This window comes from Ammospiza caudacuta, chromosome 9 (assembly GCF_027887145.1).
Source record: "Ammospiza caudacuta isolate bAmmCau1 chromosome 9, bAmmCau1.pri, whole genome shotgun sequence".
In the NCBI taxonomy this organism is placed as follows: Eukaryota; Metazoa; Chordata; class Aves; order Passeriformes; family Passerellidae; genus Ammospiza; species Ammospiza caudacuta.
Window position 1 is genome coordinate 31827775 of NC_080601.1, and position 20331 is coordinate 31848105.

Here is a 20331-nt window from a genome sequence, read left to right on the forward strand (position 1 = left end):
TCTTCTTCACTATTTGTTGATGAAATTTCAGATCAGTATCTAAATATATAAGATACTCTGTTGTTCTGTTTTGTTGTTTGTTTTGGGTTTTTTTTCACAGGGAAAAGCAGATTAATCTGTTATTCTTTCTGCAGATAAATGATTCCTGTCAAATATACTCATGCAGGAATCTTTGTCCACAATGCAGAAATACTGATTAGTCATCATGATGGAATAGATAAAGAATCTTTGATAGCACATTGCAGCTGGGAGCACAAAATTAAGTTTTTGTAGAGATATTTGGGTTACCTGAAAATGTATCAATATGCAAAAGGTGTAACAAGTTACACTACAAATTATTACAGTATAACATATTAACTTCAAGAATAGGCTGCATCTTTTCCTGGGGAAGCCACAAAAGAATGCTGGTCATAAAGTGAAAAATTATCTAAGTATAAATGTGAACTTCAGATGAAATTTTCTTCACAATTTCTGGATTGTAATTATTACATTTCAAATTTGAATGCTGAAGAAACAGCCTTTGAAAAAATTCTATTTGTCTATGTAGAGGATGAAAATAATGGGGGTTGTTTTTTAGAAAGCAAACCATGGCTGGCAGCACAGGGAGCCACATCCTGAGCTCTGTCAGAGCGTTGTTCTCACTGAAATGGGAGAAGAATTATGTGTAGCTTTAAATGGTGCCTTAGATTAAAATTAAAATCAAAATCTATCATTTAATTTACTGTTTTCTGATGATTTAAGAGAATATGCTCAGAATAATATTCAGAGTAGAGAAAGCTCTAATTTATGTGAAACAGTGCATTAAAAGCAGTTACTCATCCACCTAAGAAACATTATCAGCTACTCATCAGCTTCAGTTCAGAACAGAATCTGAAGAGTAGCCTGAAAGAGGCATCAAATTCCTTCTGCTTTTTAAAGACCTTGGCAATGCCAGATAGTGAGTGTGACAAATGCAGTTAGTTATAAATTACCACCCTTCTTGCAGCTACTGCAGCTCGAGGTCCCACTTCCCTCCACTGAAATGCACACAGTTCCACCTTGGTTTGTACTGGAGGAAATCTGGAATGCCACTACAGAACACTCTGCAATCTCCCATTATTTTCAACAGGAGTGATGCCAAGCTCCTTTCAAAGTTGATTACAGAATCATAAAAAAATAAGGCTGGAAAGGACTTTTAGAGATCATTTACTCCCATCTCCCCTGTTCATAGCAGTATCAGCTGCATGTAAACTATTTCTGGCAGATGTTTTCCTAACCTGTTCATAAAAGCCTACAAAAATGGACTTTCTGCTTTTTACCTAGGAAATTATTTGTCCCATGCATTCCTGTTAGAAAAGCTTTCCTAATGGTTAACCTAAATTTCCTCTGCTATGGTTTTAAGTCCATTACTTTTTATTATGCCCAAAATGAGCATGGAAAAAAAGATTATTTCCTTCCTTCCTTTTCTCTGCAGACATTTATATTTTTCTGCTTACACTCTATCACCTTTGTCTATATCAAAATAATCCCAGTTCATCCAAACTGGTGAAGGTCATGTTTTATAGCCCTGACTGCTTTGTGTTAGTCCCCTAGATTATGCCTGTGCAAAGACAGGCAGCAGGAGGGTGGAATACTGAGGGATGGAGGGGGAAACTGAGTATTTTACAAAAAAATGTTACTGAAATTATACCAATCATTCAGCAGCTTTTTTTTTTTTTTTTTTTGAGTACCACTTTGTCTTTCAGGCTCTTCTTCAATTTGCCCTTTATATGTGCACACTATCCTTCCTTCCTACACTGTTAATTACTGTTCTCTGTTACAGTCAAAGGCTGGCATGCCTAAAAGGAGAGGTGTGTGATATGGGGCACTGTAATTCTGAACCTGGGCAATGTGCAGGATCTGTAGAGTAACAGGAAAATCAAAGCTGTGGTTGATTCAGATTTTCTTCCTCCCAAATCTTAATTTTACTAAGTGACTTGACACTGAAACCAGAAAGCTTACTCCATGCTTCTTCTAAGTTTGACTATTTTTAGGATTTCCTGTAGAGATCTTGGCCCGGAGCTGTAATTCCTTCTTCCCACACACATGCCCGTCTCTTTCCATCCACAGTGGAGTCAATGATTCACGTCTGGTGCGCTCAGCCAGCAGGGATCAGTTATTTCTTCCTGGAGGGTTGTGGCACTTTGTAGCAAGGTAAATTCCTTTTAATGAAGAGAAATTTGTCTTAGGAAGCAAGTGTGGCTTGCATCCCAGCAGAAGTGGTGCATGGCAATTTAGGGTGTGTGATGTTCATTTTGCTTACAAGGATGCATAATTCATTCAGCAGGGAATTTGTAAATTTTTCAAGTAATCCTTACCTGTGGGATAAATATTGTCCCCTAAGAAGCTCATATAACTTTATAATCTGATAATTTATTCTGTTTGATAATACTAAGAAATTCTGTAATAAACTTTCACTACTTGTTATTGTGCAACTAGAGCTTTATTCAAATGCTGTTTCCCTGATATTATGCTTCAGTGATGCTTTTTCTGATTCTTCTCCATTGATCAATAGTGATATGAAAACAGATTTTTAGAAAGCACCATTCTCCTGCATCATCTCATCATAAATTATTGGGTTTTTTATTTGATGGTAGGTACATGAAAATATTCCAGATACTCAAATAAGCAATCAGAACCCATGTCAAGCATTTAAGATTCAGGTTTTTTCACTGGATACAGAATTTTGTTTTACCATCCTTAGCATAGGTAATTCTTCTACACTTATGGGAGACCACTTTGCACTTCTGGCCCGTGACAGACCCTATGAAAAATTCAAGACATGCAGGATTTATATCCCAAATGAGACAAATTGCTGCAGCAGGAATAGAGTGTGGAGGCTGTAACAATCAACAGCCATGACCATGGTCACAGCCTGTCCTACTCAGAATGTGTAGCCCAACTCCCAGGGAGAGTTTCCACCAGCTGATAGCACAGGGCATCCTGACACAAAGCTCAGGGAAGAGGCAGCTCCATCCTTTGCACCAATTACACTCAAAGCCCACTCAGCAGCTCTGAGGGGCTCTGGGCAGCCATTCCCTCATTAGATCCTGCCCAGAATGTCCAAACGTGGATATGCTGGCGAATGCCAGTTTGGAAGCATGGAAATGCTGATCTGGAGTGTCTGACTGATTGCTGCACAAAGCCTGTAGCTGTCCCTTAGCCTTCAAAGTGGACACTGATACAAGGACAGTGACTCTCTAGGAGGTACAGGTGACATGAAATGTCTCACTTCAGCAAGTGTCCTGCTCCCTGTCATTACCTTCCATTTATTCTGTGCTTTTATATATTCAAATATTCTAAATCCATTTATGTGTATGGGTACATAAAGGTGTTACTAGAACACCCCAGCACAGCAGAGTAAACTTACAATCCACAAAGGACAGAAATTCCCAGCTACCAGTAAAATAATATATGTTACAAATTCTAGTTCTCAGTCCTGAATTGAGTCAATGTGAGTTTATTCAAATGAAAAGGGGAGCTCTCAGGTTTAGTCAGTGATTTCAGTAGATGAAAGATATCTAGACACCTGAAAATTATGAAATTAATTCCCAAGCTCATCTTCTAAACATCCTTTATGGGTGTACCTGTGAGTGGTTTTTTCGCCTATTTCAGTTTTTCTGGTAAAAGGTGATGTCCCTTCAGTCATAACTCCTGTAGCTGTCTAAGAGATGGAACACAGTTATAAGAAAATTGTTGTTCATTTTCACACTCACTAATGGTACAAAAATAATGAAAGCTGAGCATGGACACTGTCAATAAATAAACAAAGCAATTATGATTGAAAATATTAATTCCAGTCAAAAGATCTTTGCTCACCAGTTGCAGTGCAGCCTGTATGAACAAAAGTGTGCAAATGCACCATATAGTGAGAAAAATCATTACCTTTCTTTTTCAGAAGTAAAATATTGTGCTATGGTCATACGTAAATCTATGGATACACCTCCAGATCCTATTCCATGTGAGTAATTGCATCACTACAGTGATACCAGTGCCATAAGACAGAAAGGTCTTAGAGAAAGAAGTCTCTAGAAACTTCATAAAACAAATTATTTCTGTCTGTTCCTCCTGGTGTTTGTTCTGTGTTTTCAATATATCCTTTTTATCCCAGTACCTGTCTGGGTTACCTTGTACTGTGTTGCTTGTGTACTTTTGATAAAAATAGTTGTTACCTTCTCCTCTTCAAATTTCTCTACCTAAGCTCAGTAGCCACTCTATGCATTTTCTTTTACATTTTTAAAGTAAAATTGAGAAACTTTGCTTGCCCAAATTATTTTTCTTTAAAATCAAATTACATGCTTGAATTTTTATGCTGCATTTCTTGCTCTGGGAGCTGAAACTTTGTTTACTCAGCTGAGCACTGGCAGGAGTGGTGCAGTTTTCCCAGCAGGGCTCACTGAAGTGCCTGCTCCCTTACTTTGAAGGGAGCTGTTTCCACTTGTTCCTTAATGCTCCTAGAGAAAATACTAGCAAATATGGAAGTTGGTGAGGGCTGTCGTGGTTCTTGTAATATATTTTCTATTAGAATGAAATAGAAAAAATGCCACATTCATATCAAGCTCATAATCAGATGGTAATGATGTGTAGATGAAGAGGAGATCCGTGTCCAAGCATGTAATCTGCTCTGTACTTGTTAGATTGAACTGAGTATGACTTCAAGTTATGAGCTCTTAACTGTTTGTTTGCTTTGTTTTCCTTTTGGTGTTATTTATATCTTTTGGATTGCAATACAAAGGGCTCATTGAAAAATCAGTAGTGAATAAAAGCCTCAACTTCAAATCAGTGGTTGTAAGCATTCTCCAAAGTATAGGGAAGAGAAGGGAATATTGATTTCTCAAGAAATCAACTATTAGGAAATGAAAAAAGCTTTAAAAAGGTGGGGATGTTACCTTATTGGCAGTGCTTCATGAAGTACATTCTGATCTTGGCTCTTGGATGCCACTTATACCATCTTCCTAGAGACTGGAATGCTGTTTGCCAGAGCTAGAAAAGGAAGCATTTTTTCCTGTTCAAAACATTTTCAGCATTTCAAGCCAAACAATTTGTGTAGAGAAATAGATCTCTACGAAAGAAATAAGAGCAGACTATTCATTATCTGGAATCCTACTTTAGCATGTTCTTTGTTTTGGAAGCAAGGCTGTGAATTGCACTCATTTATGACCTGACCGGCCATGAATGAAAGAGCTGGCTGGTTTTGTCTCCATAGTTATGTGCCTTCCTTGTAAACTCTGACTGAGCAAGCTGTAATAAGGTTTTCTTGTTCCAGACTGGTGAGGTTGAAATGGAAAGAAACGAACCTGATTGAAGTTGCAGGTCTGCTTGTAGCTTGTTTCATTCTAGATACAGCTGGAGCCAATTTCATTTCCTATTAGTCAAGATTAAAAAAAGCCTCCAGTCTGACATACACCGACCGCACAAAGGAAGACAGATATGCCACAGTTTGATTTCCTGGATCTCTCCTCGATTCACTGAGAGGGGGTTGTTAGATGAAGCTGGAAAGACAAATACCCCATTTAAGGGTTGAGATGCTGAAATGGGATCAAACTGTTAGAGCAGACAGGTTTTTTAACTGTGAGGTTGCCCATGAGTGTAGCAGTGCAATTGAAAGCAGTAGGCTGTTATGGGTTTTTTTCAAATTCGATGTGATGGTTGTATTGAGAAATATTTAATTGGAGAGAAACTTCTGATGCTGTCTTGCACTCACAAATATTTTTCAAGCTAATGCCTCTCCTATTTCTTAACAACAAAACCAGAAGCATTAATGGAAAATGAAGTCAACCTTACAATATGTTCCATTCCTTTATGAGCAGATTTAATTCTTCATTGTCTGCATATAGAGTGGTGTGCTGATATGACAGCACAGAATATTCTGACTTCTCCCAGACTTTTAGGACACTTCAAGGTGTGATTATGGAAAATAACATTCAAGAGATTGTGCAAGTTCTGTGTGACATATTACTTGAAAATGACAAGAAAATGACTGCTCCTCTGAGGAGGTAGAAGCTGCTGCATGTAAACATATGGGAAAATGTAATTTACTACATTTTGCTTGTTGAAGCAGTTATTTTTATTATTTAAATGGAAAGACAATATTCTGACTGTGGTACTAGGTATTAGTGAGTTAGCTGTTCTTCCCACATATACAGATTTCTTTGCATATGAAAAAAATGCATGTGCATTTTTTTGAGAACATGATACAAAATGTGGCCCTAAAAAATAAGTTAGGAAGTTTTAAGAGCTCTTAAGCAGATGCTTTAGAAGTTATTTTGACATCACTGTGCCATTCCTTCTATGCTTTTTGCTACTCCCAAAATAACTTGTTATGTTTTAGAAATGTTGAGCCATTTAAGTGTATTTTAAATCTGTTCCTATGTGCATGTGTGAGCATAAAATTTCATGGTTTTTTTGTCAGCTGAATATAACATGCTTGGGAACCTCTCTTTAGAAAGTTCAAATCTGTAGAAATGGTGTTGTTTAAGAAAATCTGTGTTTTTTCAAATTTATCAACTGGTCAATACCATCTCAATAAGTCCTACCTCAATATCATTCAGTGATGTATCACTGTGATGCATCATTAAATATTTAACATTGATTATGTAAGTGCTGCAGGATTTAGTTTTGTTCGCTGTACATAAAGACTTGTGAAACTTGGCCAGTAGGTTCCCACAGTGGGAAGAAGGTATAGAAATGTTTTGTGATGCTGATCTTTTAAATAGGAGTTGGGTAGAAATGAAGAAATTTTAGATGTGCAACAGTACAGTTTAGGGACTTGAGAGAAATGCTCAGAATAAGTGGTGAGAAACACCTTGGCTGTGAACTTTGCTGATCTGAACCTGCTGTGGGAATTATCCCTGTTATTTTAAATATAAGATCTAGTTTATTTATATCTAAATTCTAATTGCTTAGATACCAAGCAGACTTTTATTTTCTAATACTATTAATGATTCAGTCAGGCTGTGCAACAGGCATTAGTACCTATACATAAGGTTGTGTCTGCAGCTATTTCAAGCAATTAACAAGTTTAAATGTAACTGCTGTCATATGGTGGCCATTTTGTCCTATTTATAACCTTGTTTTTGAAGTGTTTCTGTAGTTAGATGTAAAACATATATTCAGACAAACTTAGGTCTATGTACTAAATTTCCCAGCACAGAGGAATGAAAGGTTTTTGCTGAAAAATATAATTACATTCAAAGGCAATTTCTAACGCTTCTGTTGTTTACAGTACAGTTTTAAATCTGATAAAGTTAAAAAAAAAGAAAAAAAAAAAAAGAAAAAACAAACAAACGCAACCATGAGCTGAAGGAATGCCATTTCTTTGTTCCCTGAATTCAGTACAGTTTGGTGGACTTATAAACTGTAGAATATTACACTTTTCTTTCTTTTAGTTGAATTTCATAGGAAAAATTGGTGGCAGGCCAAAATGATAGCTTAACTCAAACAGTTCTAAGGATTCAGGTCCAGGTTGCTAACCAGAGCAGCTGCACTGTGAAGTGTTGGTGCTGCTGGAGCAGCGGGGAAAGAGGAGGAACAGTGAAGGTTCTGCTCCTCAGCCACACCCTCCAGACCTGTCAGGGAGCATTATCCCTGTGCCACATCTGGGAGGCCACAGAAAAGATAATTTTCACTCATGGGATTACTGCTGGCAATTTGGTCCTGAACGTAAAGTCGAAGGGTTGTGTCCATTATCAAGCAGTAGGGCACTGGGGGGAGCATTGCAGCTGAGCTAGCAAACCTTTAAAGTCTATTCATTAAAACAAACAAACAGAAAATGGAAAGGGATTGGTTCAAGCATTATTTTAAGAGGAAATTAATGAAACCAGGAAGTTTTTGCAAGTAATAGTTTGCAAGATTTGTGTTATTCCCTTCCCCTGGCTGAGTGCATTGTGATGCAGTAGTGTGATAGTGTGTTTGTGCAGAACACCTGCCATGTTCATTGCACAGGCTGGACCACAAGAAAGGATAAAATTATGTTTGAACAAACAGCTGCAATGTTTGAAGGTTTGCTCTTGCCACTCACATACATTGTAAGGTTTTCTTCTGAATGTGAATGCTGTTGGATGCACATTTAATGGTGGGGGATGTGTCTGTGCAAAGACATGCATGTACACCTGGAATTGAGGAAATGAGGGGCTTTCTGGTGCTGCACAAAAAGAACTATCAATTTCCCAGGAGAAGAATGCTGTAGGGCCAGTTTAAACATTTTAGTGCTGTAGATGTATGACTTTAAGCCCCGGGTAAAAGCTGGCTGAATATGTCATAGACATGATTTGTCTGTGGATGATAGCAGCATCTCTCACAAAGCACTCCACTCAATCTGTGGAATGATATTAGTACTGAATGTGGAGAATGCTCTTTTCTAGTAGCTTGAGGTATACTTATATGAGTCTAGCTGGTGAGTGACATGGTAAATAAAATCCAGAGGAAAAATGATACACAGTTAAAGATGTATTTTAGTGACAGGCAATGCAGCAGCAAAGGCAAACAGAGATAGAGTCCTGCAGTTTGTACATGAAAATAGGGGGAAACAAATGTTTTCAAGAACTAATGATCCCTTGAATCTTTTATCTGTTACCCCAAATTAGACTGGGAAAGATCTATTTAATGGGAAAAAAACCTATTCAGCTCCATCTTTTACTAAATCTTGTATATTCCCCTCCTCAGCACTCACACTTGCAAAATGCATATTAGGAATAGAATCATTCCTTTTGGAGAAGAGTGTATCAATGCATGAATTGACAGTGTGGAGATACATTATTTTACCATCTACACAGTTTAAACCACATTTTCTCTTATCTTTCTGACACTAATTCTAGCACCAGAATTACATTCGTCCCCATAGTAGATCTTCATTCCTGACAGTAGATTTTTGAGCAAATGAAAAATCATCCAGTAATTTTTCTCTAATTAGTTATGTCTCTAAATACCTAATTATCACTGGGAACAAATTGCATGCTACAAAGATAATATTATGGAGAGCTGTTAATCTGTTAAGATGCTGCTTTTGAGTTTTGTACAGTTGATGCAGCTGTTAAAACAGAATTTTGCCACCTGGATATATCATTACCATTTTATTGTAACATTCAGAAATAACTGATGGGAAACCAGAGTATTGGAGTTGGCTTCTTGAAGCATTGTGCTTGTCAGATAAATAAATGTTTTCTTATGTCCTTTATAATCTACTCTTTTTCATACTTTAAGCTACTTTGGCATTCTTAAAAGGTGAGTCTGTGGCAGCAGTAAAAATTACCTGTTCTTTCAGGGTTATTTTGTTAATAGCTTGCTTTGCATTGTCCACATATACATGGCAAGATAGAATAACACAGTAGATTCACGGAGTTTTCAGCCAAATGCAATCTGCATAGAAATTGCACGTTTCTGTAGAATACTTGACAATTATGCTTAGGTGGCTTAACTGTAATTAACGTGTAATGTGCACTTTGGCTGGAAAAGAGAAATTACCAGGTACTTACCTCATTATTATTTCAGCATGCTCTGCACAGTTATGGTGTGTGGTCATAGTAGTGCAGAGTGCTGAGTATTCTCAGCTGATTCTGAAGTCCATTGGTGCTGAGTATCTCCAGAACCTCCTAGATGAGGTCCTGAATCCCTGGAAAATATGCAGTGACTGTATGTAAAGCACAATTTATAGCTGATGTCTTCATAGAAGTAATGCCACTGCTTGTTAATGATATCATCAAAAACTCCCAGCTCAAGGACATTCCTGATCACTCAAGTTATAAAACTTTATTTGTAGTAAAATCTCCCTTTAGAGCTGGATTTTCTTATGTTCCTTTTTCCTTTTTTCAATGCAATTCTTCAGGCTAAAAGATTTTAAAGATGACATGGGTGAACTAGGGTGATTTCAGTGCTAGAGGTAAATGCACCTGTACACACATTATGTTTTTGTATTGATCTGCTAATATGAAACCTATAAAAACATGGACTGATAATAAGTTGAGAGTTCTAATTAGCAGTCATCATGCTGCCACCTCTTCTGTGTAATCAAATCAGCAAAAATCCTGAAAATATGAAAGAGAGGTGCTTGAAGAAGTCTGTCAGTAATCTCATAAGAATACAGCTAAAATTTATGCCCTATTTTACTTTCATGGAAAAGTTAATTAAACTAATCAGCACTTCAAGAACCACAAGAGAAATCCTGTCCCAAATTCTGTATACAGACAGCCTTGAAATGGGAATGAGGACATAACCACACTGTGTCCCTTGCCAGAATCTGCAGGGACCTTGTGGGGGTGCTCTGAGCATTGTGACCTTCTCCTGTTGTGCAGGTCAGTCCCAGTGGACTCAGATTCTGCATCTGTGGAACCTTGGAGATCTTGTAGGATTCATCATTTGCTGTATCCAGAGACGTGTGTGGTGATTTGTTTTCCTCTGGGATCTGCCCACATTGGTTTTGTAGTCCTTATGTCTCCTCTCACATAGCAGAGAGATGGCTGGGTCATCATGAGCATTCTTTGCGCTGGTGTGGGGATTTAGAGAAACCTGAGGAGCTTGGAATCCAAACTGGCCAGAGGTGGACAAAATCCAGTGCCTGAGCTGGAGCAGAGATAGCAGGACCCCAGGCAGGACCTCCTGAAGCTGTTCCTTCCTAAGGGGGTTCTTATCCCAGAGAGCTGGGATACTGGGAACTGGGACAGTCCCCCAGCGGAGAGAAGTCGCAGCACCAAGCCTGACAGAGCTCCGAGAGCATTTGGACAATGCTCATGGGCACATGGTGTGACTCTTGGGGCTGTGCAGGGCCACCCTTGAGGTCTTTAGTTAGACTCAATGATCTTTGTGGGCCCCTTCCAGCTCAGCATATTCTGTGATTCTTGAATGAGCTATGGATCACAGCACAGTAAAACCCACCAGGAGCCTATGATGCCTCAAACCAGGGAAGCTGTGGGTGAGCATCTCCTTGCACCCAAGGTGGCTTCAAGGAAAAAGGTTTCAAATTCCAGCTTTTTCTGGTAAAAGAGAGAAACAGAGGTCCTGAGCCTGCTTACTTTAGAGGAGCCAAGACAAAATAAGCAGAGCTCTGGTACCTAAAGCACACAATGCAATAGTTTGACAAGTTTTATTCAAGGAAGACATTATTCAACTAAAAGCCACAACTGTGAGCTAGATGGAAAAGCAAGAAAAACATGAAGGCTATTTTTCAGTGGTGATCAAATGGACCAGTATTGCTGAGTAATTCAGTTTTGGTGGAATTTGATTCCTCTGTGCTGTGATGTCTGCAAGGCAGTGTCTGTTTCCGGCACTCCAGCTGGGTTATTTGTTTGAATGTTTGCTGTTTCATGTTATTTTTTCCTAGTGCTGGGAAGCCTTAATCATGGGTCAAGCCTGCATTGTTTTAGGCACTAAATGAACTCAGAACAAAGAGGCAGCTCTGCTGCCATAGAGTTTATAATCTAAGTATAAAACAAGAGACAACAGATGGGTCTAGACAGACGGGGGAGCATAAGGAAACAATGTGACAGAACTGGGCAGCCAAAAAGTCAGTGTTCAAGGGAGAGCAGCAGGCCAGCTATGAGCTTTCTATAAGCAACATAGCAAAGAAAGGATCTGAAATGAGATAATTAAGGCAGCTTTGCAGATGGCTATAGGGAACTCCTCCTCAGAATGAGGCAGTTTGGTGGGGAAGGGCTTTGGAACTAAAGACAAACATTTTGTGTTTTAAGGCATAGGAAGAGGGAAATAAAGCAGAAAACACTCAGATAGTGGCAATATCACAAAAAATATTAGATAACTACATGAGGGTTTTTTGCAGCAGCATTCTGTCTAGGTAGGAGTGAGCTAAAGCTGGGTGTCTTTGATCCATTTTGTAAGTGAGGAAGATTGTAAAGAATGCTCCTTCCTCTCATCCTCACTGAAGGATTTCTCCCCCATTGTATCAGCAGACACTTCTTGGCCACAGAGAATTTGATGAGATTCACTTTTGAGCACATAAGATACTTTGGGCATAGAGGCTACAGAACACTTCTGAACACCTAGAATTCAAAAGCTTGGGTTTGGAAGTCAAATAATTTTTTTTTCTCAAACAGAACAGAAAAATAATCACAAGACTGTGTTTGATTGTTCTGGACAGTTGGTAAACAACTTGACAGCAGTTTCATCTTATGGTTACATTAGCTATTATTTTATATGGCAGTTGTATTTGGCAAATTACAATTTCCCTTTGAAAATGATCCTTGGAAAATAATACATGACATTTTTAAAGTGCTGTGGTCCATATATGCAAATGAATAAATGCAAGATAACTACATACAGCTAGATGCTGTTAGCTGAGTTAAAAGATCTCTTGCACTTGGATCTCTCATTTTAGTATTTCAGTATCCCATTGCTTTATTAATAATGTTTTCTGTATTTAAAATGAAAATTGTTTGCAAAAAATATATAAGCATTGTTTGCTTTCAATTTCTGTGCAGAACATAAAGAAGATAAGAGCACTGAGTATCTCTTAACAAAATGAAATCCCTCCATATGGCACCCTTCTCCCATTAAGATGTATAATATGAACCCAAAAAGCATCTTTTAAAACAGTTTTATAGCTGAAATAGGATTTTAGTTTAGCTTAATTTGTGAATTGCCAGAAGCAAGAATTATCCTTAATGCTGTCTGTGTAAGGGTGCACCCACAGCTGCTCTTAAGCAATTCTATATCAAAATAACCAGGAGCTGTCTCACATTCATCCAGAAGTTAGGTTTTTCATCTGAATTAATCTAAGTTTCCTTGCGAGTCAACAGAAGCACTTGGACAGGACATCTTGTCCTGTTCCATTACATGAGTTTGAAATAAAATTATCTATTAAATCTCACTCTTGAGGTATCTCTGTTCCTCTTCTACAGAGGGAGCCTAGATGATTAGCTTAGTCTCCTCACCTCACTCTAGGCAGCGGGAGTTGGAGGAGATTAAAAACAACCTTAGAAACGGAGCTGAACTGCCTTTTATTTCAGGCTGTCAAATGTAGCATGGTGCTGCAGTTCACAGACACATCTCTGCTCAGCAAGCCTGGGGAGGGTGGGAGTCTGTGTAGAGCCAGGACAGAGCAGCTGCATCCCTTACCCTGGCAGGCTCACAGCTCCAGGGCTGCCCAGGCTAGCAGTGGCCACGAGCTGGAACGGGGAATCCTTGAGAAGCTGTTTGGTGTGAGGTAACCCCAGTGCCATGTGCTGAGTGCTGTGTAAATAATTAATAGTCTCACAAGCAGTGATTCTGACATAAAGAAGGGGCTTTATTTAAAAGAGCAGTATTTTTTTGCATGTTCTCATATCAATCTCTTTGCTTCATCCATGAGGTCCTCACCTGAGTACCCAAAGCATCTTCTGTGCTTGAAGTTACTGCTGACTCTGCAGCATGGCAGCATCTACTGTGCTGCAGAGGTTGGATCTGGGGAGTGCAATTGAGAACTTGCAGGAGTCTTTCTTCAGCTGTAACATATTTAATTCTTAGAGCCAGATGCAGATGCATTTGACTGAGTGCAGCAACCATGATTCTGTCTCACCTGCTCTCATCCATAATCTGCTTTATAACTTTCTCTGTTAAAAGTTCTGGTAGCCCTGCTGTTTGAAAGACTTTTTATGGAGTTCTTAGGGCCTGTAAAAGAAGACTTTTTCATAAATCATATTTTTTAAAGTGCTGCTCCGAGTGATTTGACATTTTTTCAAAAGTAAGATAAAAGTTTATGTTCTTGGAAATTATGTCCCTAAGAAGTATGCATTTTATATTTTATTTATTTTGATGGCTTATGTTATGATACATTTGATAGATCTTGAAAGACACTGTCAGTTTTAAAGATACAGCCAATAAACTTCCGTTAGTGGGGAAAATGTGCCCCATAATGATCACATGCCTATGTCTATGCAGAGACATTGTATCACCCTTATGACACTTTTCTTTTTCAAAGTTTTTGTTGTGTGTTTTTAACCAGTGTTACATAATTCAAGAAAAGGAATGTTTGACAAACATTTGACAATATTTGACAATATTTGAAAGGTCATAAAGCTTTGGGACACAAATTCTCTGGGATTATAATCCTCAAAGAAAACAGGTGAAAGACAGTAATGATACATTTTCTTATCAAAGTTTAGTCTATATATGTGTGTATATAAAATTCTAATACCAACATACTGTAAGTAATGTCAATTGGACTTGCATAATTTGCTAGTCAGGGAGAAAGAGAACCAGTACCCAAGATAGCCAAATTTTTGATTAACCTATTTCATGTGGAAGAGACTGTTCATTAACACCAGCTGAAGATATGACACACAGCTCATCTTAAGACTTCAACATTATCTTTCAAAATAAAATATATTTCCTCATAATGGAACAAATTTGGAGAGCAGTGTGAAAATTCATTGAGTTGAAAATATGAATTAATCAGTAATGATATTTAAGATAGTACCAATGCAATGAATTTTTAAACTAGAAAAAAAAATTGAATTGCAATTACCATGTGGAAGCGTTTAAACAGATGTGTTAAGTTTCTGGCAGCCTTCATCCATTTTGATTGGTGGATTACAAGGTGAGAGCAAGACCAACACAAAAGTCTTCTGCATGTAGTGAGGAGCAGTACAAGCAGAACTGCAGTGTAGAGATAAGAGACTGCTGAAACTCCTGCCAAGCAGTTCTGCTGGGTTTGTTCTATTTACACTGATCCTGCAGTCAGTGCACGCAAAGATTTTTCTTTGTCTTGTGAAGGACCAATAATTCTGAAATTTCATAAGGGTAATACTGTGATTTTTACTGGAGCAGGAGCCCCTTCACTGCAGGCAGAGTACAAGCAGTTGTTACTGTCATTGTTTCACAGAATGATATAAAGTACTTGTTTACAGGCATATTTTTAAACTGAGGAGAGATTTGAGTGTTTTATAGCTGTAAAAATCTTTGCAATTCTGTCAGAGCATGCCTGCATGTGCAATGCCTCACTAACATCTCCTTTCCTCATCCATTCTGTATCACAAATCTCTCTCCTCCCCTTACTACCAAATGTCAGAATAAATTTACTCTGTCTGTATCCCCTTGACAATAAAAATAGTAGCAAACTTGAGGGTTTTGTCTGAGGATATAATTTAATTACCTTTAATAGTGATATTAAAATAGATAATATATAATATTTTTATATTAATATAAATATTAAATAGATAAAATAGAATCTTTTTTCCCTACAACATTATTTGATTTTTAACACCTTTTCTAGGCATCTTACTCTCAAAGAAAGCTTTAATACCAACTCAGTGGAAAATTGATGCCATGTAGATAAGAATAATTGAATTTAATTTTTCTTGAGATGGTGGATAATGTACCATCGTGAATTTATGGTTTACCACAGTGTGAAGTCTAGAAATATCTTGGTTTGGTTATGAAAGGAACCCTCTATGAATCTGTGAGTTTAAGGCAGGCAGCCATGGGAACCTTTGCAAAGACTTCAGTTGGAAAATGCCCTGGCAGAGGAGGTGCCTTGGTGCAGTCCTACAATGAGAGGGACATGCTGAGCTCTGGGCAGAGATCATTTCTGAATGACCTAAGGTTTGGTCTCCCCCAGTACAAAGGTTTCTCCTGGGCAATTCATGAATTTAATATTTGCATTTAGCTATAGACTTTTATAGCCTATCTTTATGATAGATGTCTGTTATTTGTGGAGAAATCACCCTTTTCCCTTCTGTTTGGATGTATTTTTACAGTGATTTCTATCTCTAGTTTATTCATGCTCTGAAAAAAAGTGCAGCAAAAAGTGTACATGGAATTATCCTAATGCTAAAAGCTGAAGTGTTTATAGTTGGTAAACCTAAGTATACTGTATAATTAAAACAATTATTTAATCAAAAGATGCTTTCTTAAACTGCTTTGCAATTAGTGCTATTGAAATAGTTCTATTATTTTCCATGCATTTAATTTCTGTTTTGGTCTCTCCAGAGCACATTTTTTTGTAGAAGGCAAAACAACTTTACATCTATAATTATAGTTTAAACAATTTGAGGTATGCATGATCAGATTAAAAGACTAAAGTAAACCTTACAATAACGGGACCAAAGCACAGGAGAATATACTGTGGTGGATAACTCTGTTTAAAGTTACGAGCCTATGGGTTTGTTTACAATATTTCCTAGTTTCAGGGATATTGTGTCACTGTATATTCCCAGGGAGCTGAAAAAGGATTTCCCACTGCTAACACATACTTGGCAAGTGTTTGCTGAATAGCACAGAGCTGGTTTATGTGTTGTAGCAGTAATGGATCCCTGGTTATGGGTTTGTTTGTAATATTGATTTCCCATCAGTCAGATTTTACAAAGAGCTTCACATCCTTTCGTGCATCTCTGGTCTAGATGCTGCAGGTATTAGCCTCAGATTGTGGAATAGATTTGCGAAGAGAATGTTGTGTGCAGAGTTGCACCAAGGCTGATGGAAAATTGCTTTGAAGCAATGCCTGCTCTGTTTGGGAGCCTTTTGCACTTCTGGTGTCCTGAAACCTGTGGGCGCCTCTTTTCTTCCCACAAATACTTTTGTGGTAGACAACCACAGGGATAGAAAAAAAATCAGATGAAGCTCCTAAGAGTGTTACTAGATGTTTCTATTAAGGGATAGACCCTTCCTTATTGACAGGATGAGTCTCTGCCAAGTTCTAGTCCAGACATCTGAGTAGAAGTTGAAGGGTGCAGTGGGTGCATTGATGTGAGGGTAGGCATGTGTGTGGATACCTTAGGAAAAGCTTAGCAATATGAGGAATATTTTGGAAATCAAGAGGGAAATGTCTGAGAGATAGGAAATCTACAGAGACCTGTCGTTTCCTTCAGTGCTGAAAACCCAATTTGTTTGGTCTGGCAGGTTGGGGGTGATGTTAGCCTGGGACAGCACCAAATCCCCTCAAAGCTGCCTGTTCAAGGGTGGAAATAGAGCTCACCTGGAGAGGGCTCCACAGGGCACTGAGCCCAGTGTGGAGATTCTCTGGATCTCTCATATCCCTCCCAGGGAAGACTAGGAATAATCTAAGAGTGCAGAGTGGAGATAGCACAAGTTGTGCACCAAAGTCCAGTGGTTCTTCCGTACTGGAAGCAGCACAACCACAAAGAGGAGGCCTTGTGCATCCATAATTCACAATTCACTGCAAAGCTTCAAAATGTAATCAAGAGAGATTAGTCATGCAGAAAATGTCTAAAGCATAATTTCATTAAGGCAGTAGGAACCACAGTGTCCGACTGTATGTTCACTGTCTGGTTCCTGTGCAGGGTTTGTACACTCCTGGCATGAGGAGAGCAGAACACTGCTTTTTCCCCAGCAGAACACTCACTAAGGTAAGGGACCTGCAGTCCTGAGGGTTTTTTTTCTTTTAAACAACAATTAATTTTTTAATTTTTTTTTTTTTTTACATCTTTAGATGTATTTTAAGCTTTTCTCCATAATTTTAAGTCTAGGAAGATCTATTTTAGGCAACACATTTTCTGCTTCCTTTTACCCTGTCTTTTGTTCATATTTAAGTTTCAAACCACATTGGGTTTGTCCCTAGAAAGGATCATCAGGCCTAATCACGCACAGCTTTCAGCACAGCACTAGGACTATTAGAAAACATTGTTGCAATGGGAGCACGCACCTGAATTTCTTCAAGATTTTGTTACTAAAATTCTAGTAGATGGTGATCTGAAAAAGTATGGTATTTACAGCTTAATTTCAGATAAAATTTTTTTGTTTTTTTACAGACCAACAAACAAAACATGCATAGACAGTTTGATGATTTTGATGTTTTTCTCATCTAGATGCTTGTCTCATTTGCTAAAATTACTTTATTTACTAGACAGTGAAGAAATCCATATTTTCAGATAATTTGTTTTTGTAATTGCTCACACCTATGTGTTCCTTCCAGTGCCTTTCTGTCATATTGGATTTTCTGACAACTGACTCCAACTTTGTTGTCTTTCCAGGTTGTCTGCTTAATTCCTTGTTTTCACAGAGTTTAAGATGTGAATTGTTCATTTACCTACTCTGATCATTTGTTTATCACATTTCCTTTAAGCTCCTGTCCTTTAGGTTTTCTGAGTTCAGGTTTTAGACTTGTGTATTAAACCTGTCTTACTGAAAGGGTGAAAGAGCCTTTTTAGCACATGATCTTTCCTTCCTCAGAACTTCTAAAATGTAATTAAATCCTTTTCTCTTCCCTGAGTATAAAGTGGAGAGCCTTTCTGAAGCCATTGCTTTGATTTTGGTGCATATAGCATTATTGTCCCAGACATGTGACTTCATATTTTGTTCCAGTAGCAAAGCAACTGGTAAGAAAATGAAAATTTAAGAGGTTTTTTTTCCTATGGGTGTCGTCCTCACCAGTGCTGACTGTTCTGTTGTGCCCACCCTGTCACTGCCACATTTTCCCAAAAATGGCAAGATTGAAAAATATGGAACCTATAAAAAACCCATTCAATAACAGTTCCTGTGACAGCTGTTTATGTTTATTTTGTCCTTCTTTAATGTCTTTTATATAGTCCCATCAAGTCCAAACATTTCATGTATCTGTGCATATTATTTTAAATGTGTTACTAATGTGATCACTCCTATCCTTTAACCCTTCTGTCAGAGGGCAGTTGTGCCCAGTGGGAGCCTTGATTCCTCTTTGGACAGGCCTCTCTGCTGATTTTCAGATTGTGACAGGAGCCCTTCCAGATTTGGATGTTTCAGCTAAGTGTCTAAAGTCAGGTGGGGTGAATTTGAGATCTTCATGCCCATCACAAAAACCCAATCTACCTTGATCTGATGGATTTCTCTAATTTACGCAATCTGTTCCCACACTGTAATGTGCTTCTCTCAATCATCACTACTTAATGTTCTCTCCCCACCTTTCCCACTTCCATCTCTGCAATTTATTTCATCTCAGACTATTCCCCTGTTGCCCCATGCACAGCTTAGCTCCACCACTGCCCCTTTCTTCCCTGCACTATTTGCTTCATCTGTCCCTGCTATGCCCATTTCATCTCTTCCTCCCTTGAACATTTTGTTTTTCCATTGGGATAAAGCATATTCTCATGTTTTTCGAGCCCTGTAAAAATGGATATAGCTGTATATATTTTTTTCTTAATTATCACATTGCAGTTTCAAATAATATTATGTCTAATTCTACTATGGTGTCGTTCAGTTTATTTCTGTTTAAGTAATGCTGTAAAGCAGTATGTTGGGCAGAAAGCTTTGTACTATAATTGGGTAACAAATTATTATTTTCTTCTGGTGTTCAGTGAACTGGTTTTGCAGATCTTTCAGCTCAATTCATTATGATCAAATGGAGAAGCATTTGTTTCAATAAGATTTTAATCTCTAGGACTATCTTTTGCATCAGTGACTTTTCATTGTTAATTGCTTTCTTGTCCCCTATTAAGGTGCTCTTGCAAATGCTTCATCCAAACTGTGCTCCCTTTCCCCACACTCACAATTTGAAAAGTCTCTTTTCAACTTTTTAGGTAAAATAACAATTGTTGCTTTCTTAATCCATCACTATGGCTTTTGTGTTTTCCTCCCTTGATAATGACAAAAACTGTACGAAATCACCTCTGCCAGGAATTTCAGAAATGTCCTCAATTTCTCCCCACATACATCAGAATGTAAGAAATCATTTTATTATTTCATAGCACCAATTAAGATCACCAGGGCACCTAGTATGTGCTGGATGTTTGTGAGTGAATTATCATTAATATTAATAATTTGAGAGGGTATGCACTGACTGGAGTACACCCCTGATGTCTCAGAGTCATTGTACTGAGAAAGGTTTTTTTATTACAAGTTCTCTGAACCTGTTGCTACTTTAAACCCCATGAAGGAAATAGAAAAGAAAGACTTCAAACTACAACTTTAAATACGTAAAGAAAAAAATTATATGTGGAAATAAGAAAATCAGGAGATGAGTTCAATTGGGTCTCTCCCTTTTCAAAAATCAATTGCTTGTGAATTTGTTATTTTAACACAGCTGACAGAACATACAGAAGGAATTCAGTAATGAAAAGCATTTGGGGTTTGACAGGTCTTGGCTGAAATGAAGTCCTTTGAGACCAGCACTTGGAGGCAGAGGTGAAAGTAAAAATTGGTTTACCTGAAATCTCTGTATATGGAATCTAAATTTTCAAGGGAGACAGCATCAGGGCTTATCTTTTGACACATCCAACCTGAAATCTATCCTGACTTTTCAATGTCATGCCTGTACATGTCATTTTCTACACAAAACTTTGCACATGTGTTGAAAGTTCCTTGAAAAATTTGTGCTAATTCAAGTAATCAAATTTTGCAGCTTATTCATGTATTAGTTTTCAAAATAATTTAGCTCAGATCTCTGTCAAAAAAACC

At 37.9% G+C, this 20331-nt stretch overlaps 1 protein-coding gene across 2 annotated transcripts in view; it reads left to right on the plus strand.

The window, feature by feature from the left end:
• The window catches only part of ATRNL1 (attractin like 1), a 428662-nt gene that overhangs the window by 389883 nt on the left and 18448 nt on the right, over positions 1–20331 (plus strand). The window contains exon 29 of one of the 2 annotated variants that reach the window (XM_058810434.1): positions 17244–17309. The exons of the other annotated variant lie outside the window; for it this stretch is intronic. Within the exon in view, the coding sequence (XP_058666417.1) occupies positions 17244–17308 (65 nt within the window). The 3' untranslated portion in view covers position 17309. The remainder of the gene's footprint in view (positions 1–17243; positions 17310–20331) is intronic. 2 annotated transcript variants of the gene reach the window in all.